The 17,861-nt window shown below is 51.1% G+C and overlaps 1 protein-coding gene across 1 annotated transcript; it reads left to right on the forward strand.

Moving 5' to 3' along the window:
• Window positions 1-7,051: 7,051 nt before the first annotated feature.
• LOC136451249 (uncharacterized) lies at window positions 7,052-7,753 on the forward strand. The gene is made up of 2 exons (XM_066451968.1): window positions 7,052-7,305; window positions 7,504-7,753. The coding sequence occupies exons 1-2, from the start codon at window positions 7,052-7,054 to the stop codon at window positions 7,751-7,753; spliced, it is 504 nt and encodes a 167-aa protein (XP_066308065.1).
• Window positions 7,754-17,861: the final 10,108 nt, after the last annotated feature.

Here is a 17,861-nt window from a genome sequence, read left to right on the forward strand (position 1 = left end):
AGATGCAGGGCCCCCGCCTTGCCTACGGGTGGAGCAGATGAGGGCGTGGCATAGGGATCTCGAGGATGCGCGACTCTAGTAGGAGCAGGAGCACATGGAGCTCGAGCACCACGGAGAAGGTGGGCGTGTGCGTGCCATGGCCTGTGATGTGAACCGAAGGATCATCGAGGACGATAGAGCCCTCCCACACTTTGCTCGGGCAAGCCAAAACATCACTGCCACGGTGACCTTGCTCTAGGGGCTTCTAGAGCCCACGACACCCGAGGATCGTCAAGCGTATCACGAGATCCGCATGCTGCTCGAGCACGCGGCGGTGCAGCAGGCGGAGAGCTCGCTGTCTCGGCGATGCAAGCTCGACGTCAGTCAAAACGTGCCCTCGAGACGACATGTCAGGGATGTGTCTATCCACCAGGCACCACATGCCAGTGGGGAGCACGCCTGGCCCTAGTGCATGAGCGTCTCGGCCTCCACCGTGACGCACGTAACACCCTGGATGCCTGTAGGCATGGATGAAGCGGCGAGAGAGAGGAAGCCGACCACGACTATTATAACACCCTAGTGTTAAGCATACATTTGGCACTTGCATTTCATGAGCACAAGCATCATCCAAGCATTCATGAGCATGGGCATATGAAGTTTCATTTCATTCACCTTCTCTTTATCACATGTGATGTGAATAATATACATGTATATGCTTATGATCATGTGTGACCAATGTGAGAAATAGTTGTGAGGTCACAAAAACACTTGAGGCGCATCTAGGATGGTAAATAGAATAATGTTTGTATTCATGACCTAGCCTAAATTTGCTTCTAAGTGTTGGTTTACTTTGAAATGCCTTTTTCATGATGCTAGATTGACCAAAGTTGAACAGTAGCTTAGAGAGCTTGCATGGCAGTGCACCCTTAATAAAAGTTGTAGTTCTTGACATGGGTAACAAACTTTATTTAAGGGTCATGAGCTAATTCAGTGTCTAACATGGTCAAATAGCACCCACAAGAATCAACAAAATGTTGTTTTGAGACTTAAAATTTTTGCTAAGTCTAGAAGCTATTTTCAGTTTCAATGTGACCTACTTGGGAACTTTGCATTTTGAAAACCAGTGAGAATTTGGCAATGCTTCTTAAAGCAAAGTTGTAGTACTCATATAGCTCTACAACTTCTATTAATGAAGTTTTCGCTAAATCTCCATAGATTAGGAGTAATATCACCTTGAACTTGCTCTGTCAGTCACTCGCTGCAGCTCTGAACCGGCCGAGTTCAAACCGCTCGGTGGCTGACCACACACAGGGGCAAGCCACCACGTGGTGCCTGTACATTGGTGCTGGCCCTGCATTGCCGTGCGGAAGTAGAGACAAGAGGGAGGCGATGCTGCTGCTCTCTCCCATTCTCACTCTCTCGCCCTACCACTCTCGCCCTCGCCCCCACCAAAGTCGAGCCATGCCACTGTCGCCACCACCTTACCTCCACCGTGGTCGCACGCCACCACTATTGGACCTCCATCCAATCCATCGCGCTCATAGCTCCACCATCATCTCCTCTACCTCTTTGACCCGCCATTGTAGCCGGTTGAACCCAGGTATAGCCACATTGTGCGTCGCCATCGCCGCCATGGCCATAGAGCGCCATCGAGCTCTGAGCTCGCCATGGCTAGCCCTATCCACCGCTCCTCCTACCTCCTTCTCCCATAGTTCATCATTGTCTTAGGTCATAGATGCTCACGCAGTAGCTGGTTTAACCGCTATCGCCGCCGCCACGTGGAAATGCGTGACCACACCACGCGTGCTTGCCATGGCCATGAGCTCAAGCTCACCGCAACTAGCACCAACCAGACCTCGTCTTCCCCATCCTTTGTTTGTTTCCACACCGCCATGACCCATAGCACCTTCTCCTATGATAGAGACCCATCACCCACCACCGTCATGTCAGAACGGTAAGCGCCACCGCGTGCGCTGTGCGCCACTGTGCCGCCATGCACGTGGCCGTAGCACACCGCCAGTTCACCATGCCCTAGACCTAACCCTAGAGCTCTGCTAGGACTCCCTGATGCTATAGCATGACTCACCTAGCCATGTCATTGCCGGAGATGATGATCCCACCACCAAGCACCTCCGTCGTGCCGCCATTGCCGCCGTGCGAGGTAGCTTCGGTGATCCACTGGGCCAACCAAGCGTACCAGTCGATGCGCGAGGGTGTGGGGAGCACAACAACGGTGACCTCGCCATCAGCAAGTTTATGGGCTTATAGGCTCAAGTATGATAGTGCGACCACTTGCAGGCTGCCATTGTACTTGCGCTCTTATAAATTGGACGGTTCTGTCATATCTATCATCTCATCGCGGTGGACGCTATGAAAGCGATGAGGATCGAAGCTCGAGCCCTGACCTACCAGGACCTCAGGCCTTTGGCCAACACATCCTCAATGTCGCCTTCCCACCATGGTACCAACCGCCGACCAACATCCCAAAATACTCTAGGGAAATAAACCTCAGACTATGGCTCAAGGATTACCTGCTTGCTTGCCAAGCCGGTGGAGCAGATAATGATAGTTTCATTATCTAGAACCTTCCATTGTCCCTGGCCGATTTGGCACCAACATGGTTGGAGCACCTTCCGCCCAACCAGATTCAAGGTTGGGCGGACCTAAAGGAGATTTTCGTGGGAAACTTCCAGGGCACCTATGCGTGTCCTGGGAACCCGTGGGATCTAAAAACTATCGACAGAAGTCAAGAGAAACTCTTTGTGAGTACATACAGTGCTTCTCTTGGTAGTGTAACCAGCTACCCGACGTTGCCGATGCCGACGTTATAGGAGCCTTCTTGTTTGGGACCACCTGTGAGTCCCTGGTTCACAAGCTAGGACGCAAGGGCCCACGAATCATCAAGGAGCTCCTCGACATCGCCACCAGCCATGCCTCGAGCGAGGAGGCAGTTGCCGACCATAAGGGTGGTCAAAAATGCACTAAGGGAACCCCAAACCACTTCGAGAAGTTGCTCAAAGGGCCATGCCCGAACCATGTCATCGGTGTTTTCAGACCACCGATGAGTAAATTTGTATTTGCGCATCTGGCTTAGATGGTCTGCTCGGAGGACATAAGGGTTTATATTGGTTCGGTCAGAATGTCTCTACGTCTAGTTCGCTGCTGCTCATGTTACCGGCACTTGGTTTGCCATAGGGGTTATAAACAGGCAAGAGAGGGAGAGGATCCCAAGTCTCTGATGGAAGGAGTGAACGGATGCTAAGAGCTCGCTTGCCACTCAGCCATGTGCTTGTGTCGTGTTCTTGTGTTTTTCATCTCCTCCTCGGATCCCCCTAGTAGGGGCGCCCTGCTTTCCCTTTTATAGGCGAAGGGAAAGCGCGGGTTACAGTGGAGGAAAAGGAGAAGAACAAGAAAGAGAAGGCTTCCAGGATCGATGGGTCCTTCTTCTCCTTCATGTGGGTCCCGCCGATCCTATAGATGTCAATTGGGATTATCGACAAAATATGGTCGGCAGTCTACCTAGGGGTATGCCCAAGGTAGTAGATTGTCGATAGACAGATGCGCAAGCCACAAACAAGACGGTGACGCAAGACAGACACGAGGTTTTATCCAGGTTTGGCCGCCAAGAAGGCGTAATACCTACGTCATGCGTCTGATTATATTGCTGTATGTCAATGAGAGATGTTTTTTAGAGGGGTCCCCTGCCCACCTTATATAGTCTAGGGGGCAGGGGGTACAGATCTGAAAACTAATCCTAGCCAGTTACAATTGCCATAGGTGGCCAGACAAGGATTCCTATTCTAACCGACCAGGATCTTGCTTGATCTCCAAATCTGCCTTGACTCCTTGCGTGGGACTCCAAACAAGTTGGCTGGGCCACGCGTCGTCTTCCAGTAGACCGGACCCCCTGATCCAGGCTGGCCCAAGCCAAGCCGTAAGGGTATAGGGGTTAATACCCCCATAGCTAGTCCCCGAACACCATGTATTATGCTGCGACACACCATTGGATCTCCTTCGACTAATGCGGTCCGTCTTTATGTTATCTTCAACTGATTGAAACATTGACCAATCAAATGCGGCAGCATTCTGATCAGAACTGAGAGCAGTAGACCACGATTATAGCTGAAGATTCCGGTTGTTCGAAGAATGCATGGTGCTCTTAAAGAAAAAAGAAAAAGATTTCTTTCATTATCAAGTGTCTACTTCAACTTCAACTGTTGTCGTCTTCAACTGTTGTCGCCATAGCAATGGCTACGTTGGCGCTTGGAGTCCTGAAGACCTATTTGTCCCCCACCCTGTCGAAGGCATTGTTGAGGTCATGTGGCTGGACCTTTATGCGTCGTGCCTCCTCTTCTGCTTCAGCTTTGATTTGTCGGTGATTAAACCGGTCAATATTGCGTGCTTCGCGTGCAATCCTTTCTTATTCCATTTCACCGACTGCTGGTGGTTTGTCATTACTGACAACATTGATCAAATCCCCTCGCCTTGGTGGGAAAGACGGGAATTGTGGGAACCCCGAGGCATGGTCTGGGATATCTAGATCATATTCGACGCCTTCATCATCATGATGCTGGAGCTCGGTGTGGACGGAGGCATTAGATGCGATGCCAGACGAGGAGCTAGAGTCACCCTCTTAGACTGTGTGGATGGATCCTTCTTGATAATCCTCAATCTAGATTATGTTGACGAAGTTGCGTGGCTTCGGGCGAGGTCGATGTATAAAACACAGATCTGAGCGGCGTTGTATATTATACGCATAGTTGGAGGCAGCGTTTCGCAGGCCATAGGGCTGGGCCTGGTAGTTCTCCATTGAGGCTTTGTACTCGGAGAGCCGGAGACCCATCGCGGAGGCTGGCCGGTGATGAGCAGAGCGCCCTTCAGGAGTAGATAAGACCACAAGATCTGTACCAAGTCATGTAGGACGACTGGCCCAAGCTGGTCAGGTAGATCTGTTGTGGGGAGCAGTTACCTACTCATTAGGTTGACTTTGAATTGAACTTACCAGAGCTAGGGTTTCAGCGAGTTTGGTGTCGACCCGATCGATGGAGTCGAGCAGGTCGGTGTTGTCGATATGCTTCCCTTTGTAGCGGGGAAGCGGACGACGGGTTGTCGGCATGGCTGAAGATGATGCGGGCATGGTCAGAGCCAGATCCACCATGGTCAGAGCCGTATCCACCGTGGTCGGAGTCATAGCCGATGCAGGTGAAGCAGCGGCCGACGCAGATTGAATCCGCGCCTCCTCCGTGGTTATGGCGATGAAGTCATCGGAGCCGGTGGTCTAGGTGATCTGGCCGACGGTGAACGTGAGGCCATTCGGCGTAGCCATAGAGCCGGAGATGATGACCATCTTGTTTGCTTGGAGAGCAGTACGCACACCCCCTACCTGGCATGCTACTATCGACGAAATATGGTCGGCAGTCTACCTATGGGTATGCCCAAGGTAGTAGATTATCAGCAGACAGATGCGCAAGCCACAAACAAGATGGTGACGCAAGACAAACACGAGGTTTTATCCAGGTTCGGCCACCAAGAAGGCGTAATACCTACGTTCTACGTCTGATTATATTGTTGTATGTCAATGAGAGATGTTTTTAGAGGGGTCCCCTGCCCACCTTATATAGTCTGGGGGGTAGGGTTACAGATCTGGAAACTAATCCTAGCCAGTTACAATTGCCATAGATGGCCGGATAAGGATTCCTATTCTAACCGACTAGGATCTTGCTTGATCTCCAAATCTGCCTTGACTCCTTGCGTGGGACTCCGAACAAGTTGGCCGGGCCGCGCGTCGTCTTCCAGTAGACCGGACCCCCTGATCCAGGCTGGCCCAAGCCAAGCCGTAAGGGTATAGGGGTTAATACCCCCACAGGGATAGATCCACATCATGGCCTTGTTTGCCACTAGAGCCATGCATAGGCGTCATCCATCGGTCATGGCATTCCATTCCATCTCGGCGGATGTCATGGTGAACTGACGTGCCTATCAGCGTTCGTACGAGGGTTAGGCAGAACAACACCGGCATGTATGACACTGTTCTTGATGTGAATCCTCAGGTATGGCCTGTCATGGCCACGGGTTACATCAAGGCATGCTAGCCTCTTCCCTGGTATTAGGGTTTTGACCTAGGCCCATACACTTGGACCTAGAGTGGTTGGCGGTGGTATGAGTCCCTATTAGATGAGACGGAGCCCGCAGCCTTGGGTGAGACCCCCACAGCCTTAAGGTCAGGCGAGACAGAGCCTGTGTCCTTAGGGTCGGACGAGACGGAGCTCACACCCAAGGGGTCGGGTGAGACAGAGCCCATGACCTTAGGGGTCGAGCGAGATAGAGCCCGTGACCTTGGGGGTCAAGCGAGATAGAGCCCGTGACCTTAGGGGTCAGGCGAGACGGGACCCGTACCCAAGGGGTCGGGCAAGATGGAGCCCACACCCAATAGGTTGGGCGAGGCGGAGCCCACGATCTTAGGATCGGGCGAGACAGAGCCCGTACCCAAGGGGTTAGGCAAGACGGAGCCCACACCCAAGAGGTCGAGCGAGGTGGATCCCGCGATCTTGGGGTTGGGCGAGACAGAGCCCACACGCAAGGGGTTGGGTGAGACGGGACCCATACCCAAGGGGTTGGGCGAGATAGAGCCCGCACCCAAGAGGTCATGCGAGGCAGATCCCACAACCTTGGGATTGAGCGAGACAGAGCCCATACCTAAGGGGTCAGGCTAGACGGAGCCCGCGGCCTTAGGGTCGGGCGAGATCTTTTAATATGTCTTAGGCCATCCCGGGGAGTTAGTGTGGGTGCTAACCTCATTGCTTTGTGTATACCTACTATCGATACCCGACACATGTCTTCCCCGTCAAGCACCTACACAAGGATTGCGCCATCATGAAGCAGTTCCTATCTGGTGGCTCTAGCAAGGGGACATAGGAAGGAGCCCAAGCCAGCGACAGACGATGCCAAGGGGAAGGACGGCGGCTTTCCGACACCAAATGGTTGCCTCATCGTCTTTGGAGGGCCAGTAGCCTACGACTCCAAGCGCCGCCAGAAGCTTATGCGCCGTGAGGTCTGTACTGTCGAGCCAGCCATGCCTTCCTTCCTCCGATGGTCAGAGTCCACCATCACCTTTGATCAGACCGACCACCCAGAAAGCGTCCTACATCTGAGAAGATATCTGCTCGTGGTCAACCCAATCATCGGCACAAAGTGGCTCACTAAGGTGTTGATGGATGGAGGCAGTGAACTCAACATCAAGTACGCTGAGACACTCGACGCCATGGGCATCGACCGATCGCGCATTTGGCCGACCGGGGCGCCTTTCCACGACAACGTGCCTAGAAAGTAGGCCATGCTACTCGGGCAGATCGATCTGCCCGTCACCTTTGGGGATTTGACCAATTATAGGATGGAGACCCTTACCTTCGAGGTGGTCAGGTTCCATGGGACCTACCACGCCATCCTAGGGCGTCCATGCTACGCGAAGCTCATGGCCATCCCCAACTACACCTATCTGAAGTTGAAGATGCTAGGTCCGCATAGGGTCATCACCGTCGACACCTCCTTCCAGCGCACCTACGAGTGCGAGGTCGAGTGCTATGAACATGCCATGATGATTGTCACCTCTAAAGAGCTCATGACCATCAGGGAGCAGATCATCGAAGAAGCGCCTGACCCCAAGTGTTTGGCCAGGTCTTTCAAGCCCGTGGTGGGCGCCAAGGAGGTCCTCATAGACCCCAGTGGCTCTGAGGGCAAAATGGTGCGCATCGGCACCATGGTTTCCTCCAAATAGGAATGCACGCTCGTCGACTTCCTCTGTGCCAATAGAGACATCTTTGCATGGAGACCCTCGGACATGCCAGGCATTTCGAGAGAAGTCACCGAGTACGCCTTATAAATCAGGCCAGGCTCTAAGTTGGTGAAACAACGCCTACGTCGCTTCGACGAGGAGAAACATAGGGCCATCGACGAGGAGATTGTGAAACTTTTGGCGGACGGATTCATTAAGGAGGTGTATCACCTTGAGTGGTTAGCCAATCCCATTCTTGTAAGAAAAAAGAGTGGGAAATGGAGAATATGTGTTAACTACATGGGTCTCAACAAAAGTGTGTCCAAAGGATCTGTTTCCTTTGCCGTGCATAGACCAAGTAGTTGACTTGATCTCAGGGTGCGAAACCCTTTGCTTCCTTGATGTGTACTTTGGGTACCATCAAATTACGATGAAAGAATCTGACCAGCTCATGGCATCTTTCACCACCCTATTTGGATCATTCTGCTATGACACAATGCCGTTTGGTCTAAAAATGCAGGGGCTATGTATCAGCGTTGTATGCTCGAGTGTTTCAGTGACCTCATCGGGCAAACCATTGAGGCCTACATAGACGACATCATGGTCAAGTGAAAGCTCTAGTTTGGTTTTGATGAATTGATGAAACCCTAAGTGCTAACCTAGTTTATCAAAGTGATTATGAGATTGGTAGCCCTACTCCAAGTGATTAAGCAAATAAAGATCATGACATGATGATGGTGATGGCATGGTAATGATTAAATGCTTGGACTTGGAAAAGAAGAAAGAAAAATAAAAAGCTCAAGGTAAAGGTGAAATTGATAGGAGCTTTTTGTTTTAGTGATCAAGACACTTAGAGAGTGTGATCACATTTAGGATCGATAGCCGTATTATTAAGAGGAGTGAAACTCGTATCAAAATGCGGTTGTCAAAGTGTCATTAGATGCTGTAACTCATTGTATATGCATTTAGGATCTAGTGGGAAGCTAACATCCTTGAAAATGTTTGTGAAAATATACTAACACATGTGCATAAGATGATACACTTGGTGGTTGGCACATTTAAGCAAGGATGGAGAAGTTGGTGAAATGAAAGAAGTGATAGTCACTAAGATAGAGTGACAGGACGCTGGTCACGCAGTGATCGGACTTTGACCCAGCGTCTGGTCAGTGGCGCACAGTGAAGGCTGCCATCGGTCTCTTGACCAGACGTAGGTGACCAGACTTTGTCTAAACACTGTTTAGCATCCGGTCATGTTGATGTAGTGGCACACATAGAAGAGGATGAGTGATCGAACATTGGGTGAGTCCGGTCGTGAATGGAACCTTACTGGAAATGACTGGATGCCAGTGATGGTGCATCCAGTCACTTTGAGCAGCGCGTCCGGTCACAACTTAAGTATAGTGATGACCGTTGAGATTGGGCGATCAACATTTGAAGAAGGGGACACGTGGCAAAAATCTGAGGACCGGACGCTGGGGTCCTACGTCCGGTCAATACGACCGGTGCGTCCGGCCACCTCGATTTTTTAGGGAATAGAGAGCCAATGACTCTATTCATGGAGGCTCTCTATTTAAGCCCCATGGCCGGCTCAAGCTCTTGCTCTTGGCCATTTACATTGACATAGCAACCTTGTGAGCTTAGCCAAAGCCCTCTCACTCATCTCCATCATTGATTCATCATCTTTGTGAGATTGGGAGTGAATCCAAGTGCATTGCTTGAGTGATTGCATCTAAAGGCACTTGGTGTTTGTGTTTCGCTGTCGGATTTGCTTGTTGCTCTTAGTGATTGCCACCTCCTAGATGGCTTGGTGCAGCAGAGGAGGATTGGCATGAGTTGGTGATTATTCGTGGCTATCTCCCGGTGATTGTGAAGGGACTTGTGCCTTCCCTGGTGGAGCGCCGAAAGGTAACCCTAGTGGATTGCTCCTATCATTGAGTTGCCTCACTTGTGGGTAGGTTCTTGCGGTGTCCAATTGTGTGGATGAGGTTCGTGCAATGCCTTTTAGCCATCGAACCACCAAGTGTTGGTCAACACAACGGGGACATAGCGTGTTGGCAAGCACGTGAACCTCAGGAGAAAATTGATTGTCTCTTGCCCTTTGGTATTCTCCCGGTGACTGAGTTAGTATTCATCTTATAATTGGTTCACTCCTCTACGTGGCGGTATAATCACTTTACTTACTCATTTACATACCCACAAACTAGTTGTAGTAAGCTCTTTAGTGTAGCTAGAATTGAGAGCTTGCTTTGTAGCTTAAGTTCATCTAGTGGAGATCTTTAGTGTAACAAGTGTGAGAGCTCTTAGTGAGTAGTGACTTAGTAAATTGTGTGCCTAGACATCATAGTAACTAGAATTGTTGGATAGGTGGCTTGCAACCCTTGTAGAGGTAGAGCAAGTTTGTTTTTCGCTATTTGTTATACTAATCAAATTACTCTAGTTGGTTTGTAGATTTTTAAATAGGCTATTCACCCCCCCTAGCCATATTAGGACCTTTCATCAAGTCCAAACGGGTTGACCAGGTCATAGCCGACCTAGAGCAGACCTTCGCAAAACTCTGAGTAAACGGCATCAAACTTAACCTCGAGAAATGTGTTTTCTGGGTCCCGAGGGGTATGCTGTTGGGTTTTATCGTCTCTGAGCATGGCATCGAAGCCAACCCAGAGAAGATCTCGGTCATCATGAGAATGGGCCCGATTTAGAACATAAAGGGGGTATAGCGAGTTACAGGGTGCCTCGCTGTGCTCAGCCGCTTTATCTCACGCCTCAGCGAACGAGGTCTCCCCCTCTCTCGGCTTCTAAAGAAAGCCGATCATTTCGAATGGACACCCGAGGCCTAGGAGGCACTTGACAAGGTCAAGCAGCTCTTGACGAAGGCCTCGATCCTGGTCCCCCGACCGATGAGGAACCACTTCTGCTCTACATTGCGCCCACCATGCAAGTGGTCAGCACCGCCATGGTGGTAGAGCGGGGAGAAGAGGGACATGCCCTCAAAGTACAGCGTCCTGTGTACTTCATTAGTGAGGTCTTGTCCGATTCCAAGACTCACTACCCCCAAATCTAGAAGCTCCTGTACGCCATCCTTATCACCAAGAGAAAGTTGTGTCACTACTTTGAGTCGCACTCGGTGATGGTCGTGATGTCCTTCCCTCTGGGTGAGGTCATCCAAAACCAGGATGCCATAGGAAGAATCATGAAGTGGGCACTCGAGCTGATGGGTCAAGGCATTTCGTATGCCCCTTGGACAACCATCAAGTCCCAAGTGCTGGCTGATTTTGTTGTAGAATGGACCAAGATCCAGATGCTACCAACAGCCGTTGACCAAGAGTACTAGATGATGTACTTTGATTGATCACTGATGAAGAAAGGCACCGACATAGGGCTGGTCTTTGTTTTACCCCTTGGGGTACGCATGAGGTACATGGTTCACATCCATTTCCCTGCCTCCAACAATGTGGCCGAGTATGAGACACTCATCAACAACCTACGCATTGTCGTCGAGTTGGGCATCCGATGGCTTGACGTTCGAGGCGACTCTGAGCTGGTCATCAACCAAGTCATGAAGGAGTCAAGCTGCCGTAGCGCCAAGATGGCTACGTATTACCAATAAGTCCACTAGCTAGAGGACAAGTTCGATGGCCTCGAACTCAATCACATCCCAAGACGGCTCAACGAGGCGGCCAACATGTTGGCGAAAATGGCGTCCGGCCGAGAGCCAGTGCCGATGGGCATCTTCGCCAGCAATCAATATATGCCCTCGGTCAGCTACGAGGAGCCAAAATAGACCAGTGACAGGCCACCTGCCCTAGGCTCAGGGGCTAACCAACCATCGACTTCTTCCGACCCCAAAGTCATAGAGCTTGATGAAGATCCAGTGGTAGAGACCGACCCTCTAGCTGACTGGAGGACATCTTACCTCGACTACCTCCTCCATGAGGTGCTACCGATAGACAAAATGGAGGCTTAATGGCTCATGCGTCGCGCTAAGTCCTTCGTCGTTATTGAGGGTGAGCTCTACAAGTGAAGCCACACCGAGATCCTACAGCGCTCCATCCCCATCGAATAAGGGAAGCAGTTGCTGAGAGATATCCATGGTGGGGTCTATGGGCACCATGCTGCACCTAGGACCCTAGTCAGAAATGTGTTCCGATAGGGCTTCTACTGGCCGACCGCAGTAGCCGACGCTGAACATATTGTGCGCACCTGCGAAGGGTGTCAATACTATGCTCGGCAGACCCACCTACTGGCCTAAGCACTCCAAACGATCCCCATCACGTGGCCATTCATGGTTTGGGGGCTCAATATGGTTGGACCTTTCAAGAGAGTGCTCGGGGGCTATACGCGCTTGCTTATCGCAGTAGACAAGTTTACAAAGTGGATAGAGGCTCAATCGATCTCTATGATCAAGTCCAAACAAGCCGTGCTATTCTTCCTTGACATTGTCCATCGCTTTGGAGTCCTGAACTCCATTATCACGGACAATGGCACATAGTTCAGTAGGAAAAAGTTCCTTTGATTCTACGATGAATACCACATCCGTGTCGATTAGGCCACCGTGGCGCACCCCCGCATGAGCGAGCAGGTCAAGCGCACGAACAATATGGTCCTACAAGGCCTCAAGCCTAGGATCTTCAACCGGTTGAACAAGTTTGGCAAATGATGGGTCATGGAGCTCCCTACAGTGCTCTAGAGCCTAAGGACAACCCTCAGCTGGGCTACCGGCTACACACCCTTCTTCATAGTCTATGGTTCTGAGGCTATCCTCCTGACCAACCATGACTATGGACCACCAAGGGTCATGGTGTACAACGAGCAGGGAGCCAAGGCGTCCCTCGAGGATGCCATGGATTAGCTCAATGAAGCACGCAATGTTGTCTTTCTCCACTCAGCCAAGTACCAGCAAGCATTGCGCTAGTACCATAGCCATCGAGTGTGGGGTCAGGCTTTCAATGTCGGGGACCTGGTGCTCCACCTCGTCTAGAGCAACAAGAACCGCCATAAGCTCTCTCCGCTGTGGGAGGGACCGTACGTCATCGCGGAGGTGCTCCGACCAGACACCTACAAGCTCAAGACCATCAAAGGTAAAGTCTTCGTCAACACCTAGAACATCAAACATATATGTCGTTTTTACCCCTAATCTATGCGCGTACGTCAGAAAATTAAGAATGATGTTTCTGAAATGAAAAATATTTTCTCTTATCGGTTTCGCTATCGTCTCATCGATCTTTAGTGACACCCGACCCCAGCAACAGCAAGGGGTCGGGCGTCACTCGGGGGATGATAAGAGTATATCTACCCGGTAGACATTCTCTATGCCTGACTCTTTCTCACATTAGCATCTAGAAGGAAGGGTTGTGGAAACAAACGCTGAGTAAAACTGGTCGGACTGCAAGAAACCTACGCCCCAGTGGCTATGGTGTTTTTGCTCACCAACATGATCAGAGTTTTTTTGCCCGCATCCCGAGCTTTACAACCTTAACAACGGAAAGGGTCAGAACGCATTAACCTTTTTATACATAAAAAAGGGAGAAGTGCCAAAAGTCTGTCTGGCCATAACAAAAGTTAAGAACTTGTCCACTTATTACAAGTTCACCGCCTGGCTTATCTAACTAACTATTTTTTGGGGGGATGATCTCATCCTCTTTCTTGGTAGATAAGTCCTATGCTAGAGGGGACACCTCCTTCTCGATGTCCTCTAGCTCGACATCGGAGTAGATGAGCGCGAAGCCTTGGCTCATCGTTGCTAGATCGATGTTCTCGTAGTGAGAACGAGCGATCGCGAATGATCGGTGAACACCGAAGCGAAGCGCCTCCCTCATGATCTCACATGCTCGATCCATAATCCAGACGGTGTGAACCATGTACGAGCTCGTCTCTGCCTTCAAGACTAGTTTGAGGTCATCGAAGACTAGTTGGACGGTGACACATAGGGCATCATGCTCGTCGCTCTCCTTTAGGTGGGAGGCCTTCACCTCATCGAGCTCCTTCTCTAGGTCATGGCTCTTCATCACCTCCGCCCCAAGCTTGTCATCGAGACCTATCCAAGTCACACACTGACCGTGTCAAAAAGGCCTACCATGGATTCTAGGGAGAAAGACAACAATGAAAGGTCCTAATGGCTAGAGGGGGGTGAATAGCCTAATAAAAATTTCTACAATAACACTTAACAAACGGATTAGACAATTATGAGGCGAAGCAAGTGTTGCGCTAGCCTACTAAAAATATAAGCCACATACCACAATTCTAGTATGTATGTAGCTTCTATCCACACAATAGCAATGACACTACACTAAGTTAATGTGCTCTCAAAAGCTAACTAAAGAGCCACACCAACCTAACTAATAAGCTCTCATAACTAGCTACACTAAAGAGCTTGGCAACTAGTTTACGGTAAAGTAAAGAGTATGAGCAATGTAGTTATACCACCGTGTAGATGAAGAGCCAATCAATCACAAGTGTGGATAATCAATGAAGACCAATCACCTCGGAATCAAATGATGAACACAATGATTTTTACCGAGGTTCACTTGCTTGCCGACTAGCTAGTCCTCGTTGTGGTGATTCACTCACTTGGAGGTTCACGTGCTAATTAGCTTAACACGCTGAACCCTCAATAGGGTGTCGCATAACTAACATAAGATGAGGACCACACAAGCCACGAGCAATTTACTAGAGTACCTTTTAGCTTTCCACCGGGAAAAGGTCAAGAACCCCTCATAATCACCACGATTAGAGCCAGAGACAATCACCACCCTCCGCTCAATAATCCTCACTGCTCCAAGCCGTCTAGGTGGCGGCAACCACCAAGAGTAACAAGCAAAATTCATAGCAAAACATGAACACCAAGTGCCTCTAGATGCAATTACTCAAGCAATGCACTTGGATTCACTCCCAATCTCATAAAGATGTTTAATCTATGATGGAAATGAGTGAAAGGCTTTGGCTAAGCTCACAAGGTTGCTATGTCAATAGAAATGGCCAAAGGTGCTAGCTTCAACCGGCCATGGGGCTTAAATAGAAGCTCCCACAAAATAGAGCCATTATACCCCTTTACTGGGCATAACGCGGGCTGACCGGATGCTCTGGTCAGTTGACTGGACGCTCCGGTCAGTTGACCAAACGCTGGACCCCCAGCGTCCAGTCGCTCGCTGTCAACCACGTGTCCTGATCTCAACGGTCACTTGACTTGACCAGATGCTGCTCTTCAAACTGACCGGACGCTGAAGCCCCAGCGTTCGGTCAATTACAGTAAGGTTCCAAAACTGATTTTCTTTGACTGGACCCTGCCAGCGTTCGGTCACACAGTGACAATTCGCCATGCTGTCTGACAACACGACTGGACGTAGCCTCCAGCGTCCGGTCGCTGAGTGACCCAACGTCTGGTCACTGTAAAACTAGCGACACTAACTCCTTTTCACTTCAATCTTCTTCACCCTTGCTCAAATATGCTAACCACCAAGTGTATCACCTTGTGCACATGTGTTAGCATATTTTCACAAACATTTTCAAGGGTGTTAGCATTCCACTAGATCCTAAATGCATATGCAATGAGTCAGAGCATCTAGTGGCACTTTGATAACCGCATTTTGATATGAGTTTTACCCCTCTTAATAGTACAACTATCAATCCTAAATGTGATCACACTCTCTAAGTGTCTTGATCACCAAAACAAAATAGCTCCTATAATTTATACCTTTGCCTTGAGCTTTTTGTTTTTCTCTTTCTTCTTTTCATGTTGAAGCACTTGATCATCACCATGCCATTATCATCTTCATGTTATGATCTTCATTTGCTTCACCACATGGAATATGCTACCTATCTCATGATCACTTGATAAACTAGGTTAGCACTTAGGGTTTCATCAATTCACCAAAACCAAACTAGAGCTTTCAAACAAGGGAAACCAGAGGCTTACTATCCACGTCCACCCAAAGCCTATGCACCTCATCGCACTATAGGGTCACCTCGGCCTCCAGGCGCTGGACCTCTTTCTAGCACTGACCGACCTCCACAGCGAGCCTAGCGGACATGCCCTCAACTGCAACCTTTAGGTCCCTCTCCCCCTCAAGCTCACCCTCGAGGTGGTCGATCCACTGCTGGGCGTCGATGCGCTCCTGGTGAGCCAAGTCACGCTTTGTGTGAAGCCCTTCTATGGCCCAAAGCAAATCATCCCGCTCCTTCTATAGCCACTCAGCCTCCATGGTGTCCATGCACGCCCTCTCGATTAGGGCTATGAGCTTCTCCCTGGCCTCGCGGGCATGATCGTGAGCATCCTTCTCCTTAACTCGGAGGTCGGCCAGCTCTCGGGCGACGGGGGCAATCTCAGCCACCTCCTGACAGGCAGCGATGAGCTGTGCGGCTAGCCCCTCATTCTGTCGCGTCTTCTCAGCAAGGAATTGGAACTTCTCCCGGCTGTGGACCATAAGGGACTGTGGAGAGGACAAGACTTAGAGACGCGGAGAGGGAAAATGAGGGTCAGAAGCACGGTCAAATCATAACTGGCCAACCAAGGCGACAATGTCGCGCATCGAACTCACCATGATGGTCAGGGCATGAACTGCGCTCCCAACCTCCATGTGGACGCTCCCCCATTCCCTCTCCTTAGCTGCGTCGTCAAGGGCAACCACCCGGACTAGAGATTGGGATGGCTCCATGCCAATCTCCAGTGGCGCTGACCCCTCTTATGGCAGTAACTCCTTCGGAGCAGACCCTCCGATGGTAGAGGGGGCAGGTGACGTGGATGCAGAGGCCTACCCCATCATCACATCTGCTAAGGACACCTCGGGTGCACCCTCTTCTGTCTACCCTGCCGTAGGTGAGGCCACCCACGCGGATAATGGCTCTGATTGCACCGCCTCTGCCTGCGATGTCGTGGGCACACCTGGCCGTGCCATGCCCACCATGGGTGCCCTAGACGCGCCCTCCTCTATCTTCTCTCCCATGGACACAGCCATCGGCTGTGCCTCCCCAATCGACGTCGTGGCCGCCCAAGCGCCACTCCCACTTACCTCCGGCGCGACACCAGCTGGCTCCTAGCGTGTCTGTTGGAGGAGGCTCTTCTTCAGCACAAGCCTCAGAAGAGTCCCATGTCCTCCGATGTTGCAAAGGACATACGGTTAGTTCAAGGCAAAAATTCTTTAGAACAAAAGGATGAAAAAACTCTTGACTCACATCGATGCCATTGGATGATGACGTTTAGGGGCCAGCCCACCCAACCCTAGTTGTTCCTCATCGGCATGTTGCCACTTCGAGCCCTCCCTCTGCTCAGATGGTCCAGATGGAGCAGGGCGACCAGTTCCTGCTGACTCAGGGGGCGCCGTGGGAGGCCCATACTGGGTGGGGCGGCTTGATTCCGCTAGCTCTAGGGATGCGTCCTCCCCCTCCTGCCCTAGGGCATGCCATGGGAAAGGCCCCACATGTGACAGAGACGAATCCTCATCCTCACCTCCTAGCTCGTCTCATTGGACGGGCGACCTAAAACCATCCTCGCCACCTAGCTCGTCCCATTGAACGGGTGACCCAGAACCATCGCCTTCTTCTTCTTCCTCCTCTAAACCCTGTCGTCGCTTTCCTTAGTTTAGCCTCGCTCGGTGCTTCGTCCGTCGCCTCGCCTCCTTGTCATCCATATCCTTCTTCCTCTGCTCATCCGCGGTGTGGTTCGTCGCCCTCACGGCCACGTGCTTTGGCAGCGGCGCGATGGAGTCCTGAAAGCCCAACCCCACTGGTAGCTCGATGAAGCCTGTGTCCGACCGCATCTTGGGATGTCCTAGGATCAAGAACACGGCGTTAGACTCCTCCATCGCCACCTTGATGTGCTGTGCGACCTCGTTGTCGTGGAGCAGCCCTTGGGTGAGCACCGTCGCATCGAGCTACGCGTCGGGCATCATCCCGTACAGCGGGAGGGCGCGCGCCATCAGCGGTGCCACCCTCCTCGCGTGATATGCCGCGATGACACTGGCCCCGTGGAGGCCGTGGTTCTTCATGAACACGATAGTCTCGAGGAGGTCACGCATCCTCTTCTTTTCCTTGATGGGTGCCCCCATGGCCACATCGGCGGTGCCTCTTCGATCAGGCGCCCGGTGAAGACCAGCAAGGGGCGTCGGGGTCGTTCTTC

The sequence above is a fragment of the Miscanthus floridulus genome, chromosome 5, assembly GCF_019320115.1.
Source record: "Miscanthus floridulus cultivar M001 chromosome 5, ASM1932011v1, whole genome shotgun sequence".
NCBI classification, from domain to species: Eukaryota; Viridiplantae; Streptophyta; class Magnoliopsida; order Poales; family Poaceae; genus Miscanthus; species Miscanthus floridulus.

Excerpts from the sequence above, each read along its gene's own strand:
- LOC136451249 (XM_066451968.1), top strand. The coding sequence starts at position 7,052 with ATGCCTTCCTTCCTCCGATGGTCAGAGTCCACCATCACCTTTGATCAG. Across the intron at positions 7,306-7,503 it reads CACGACAACGTGCCTAGAAA|GGTCATCACCGTCGACACCT; the intron begins GTAGGCCATGCT and ends AGGTCCGCATAG.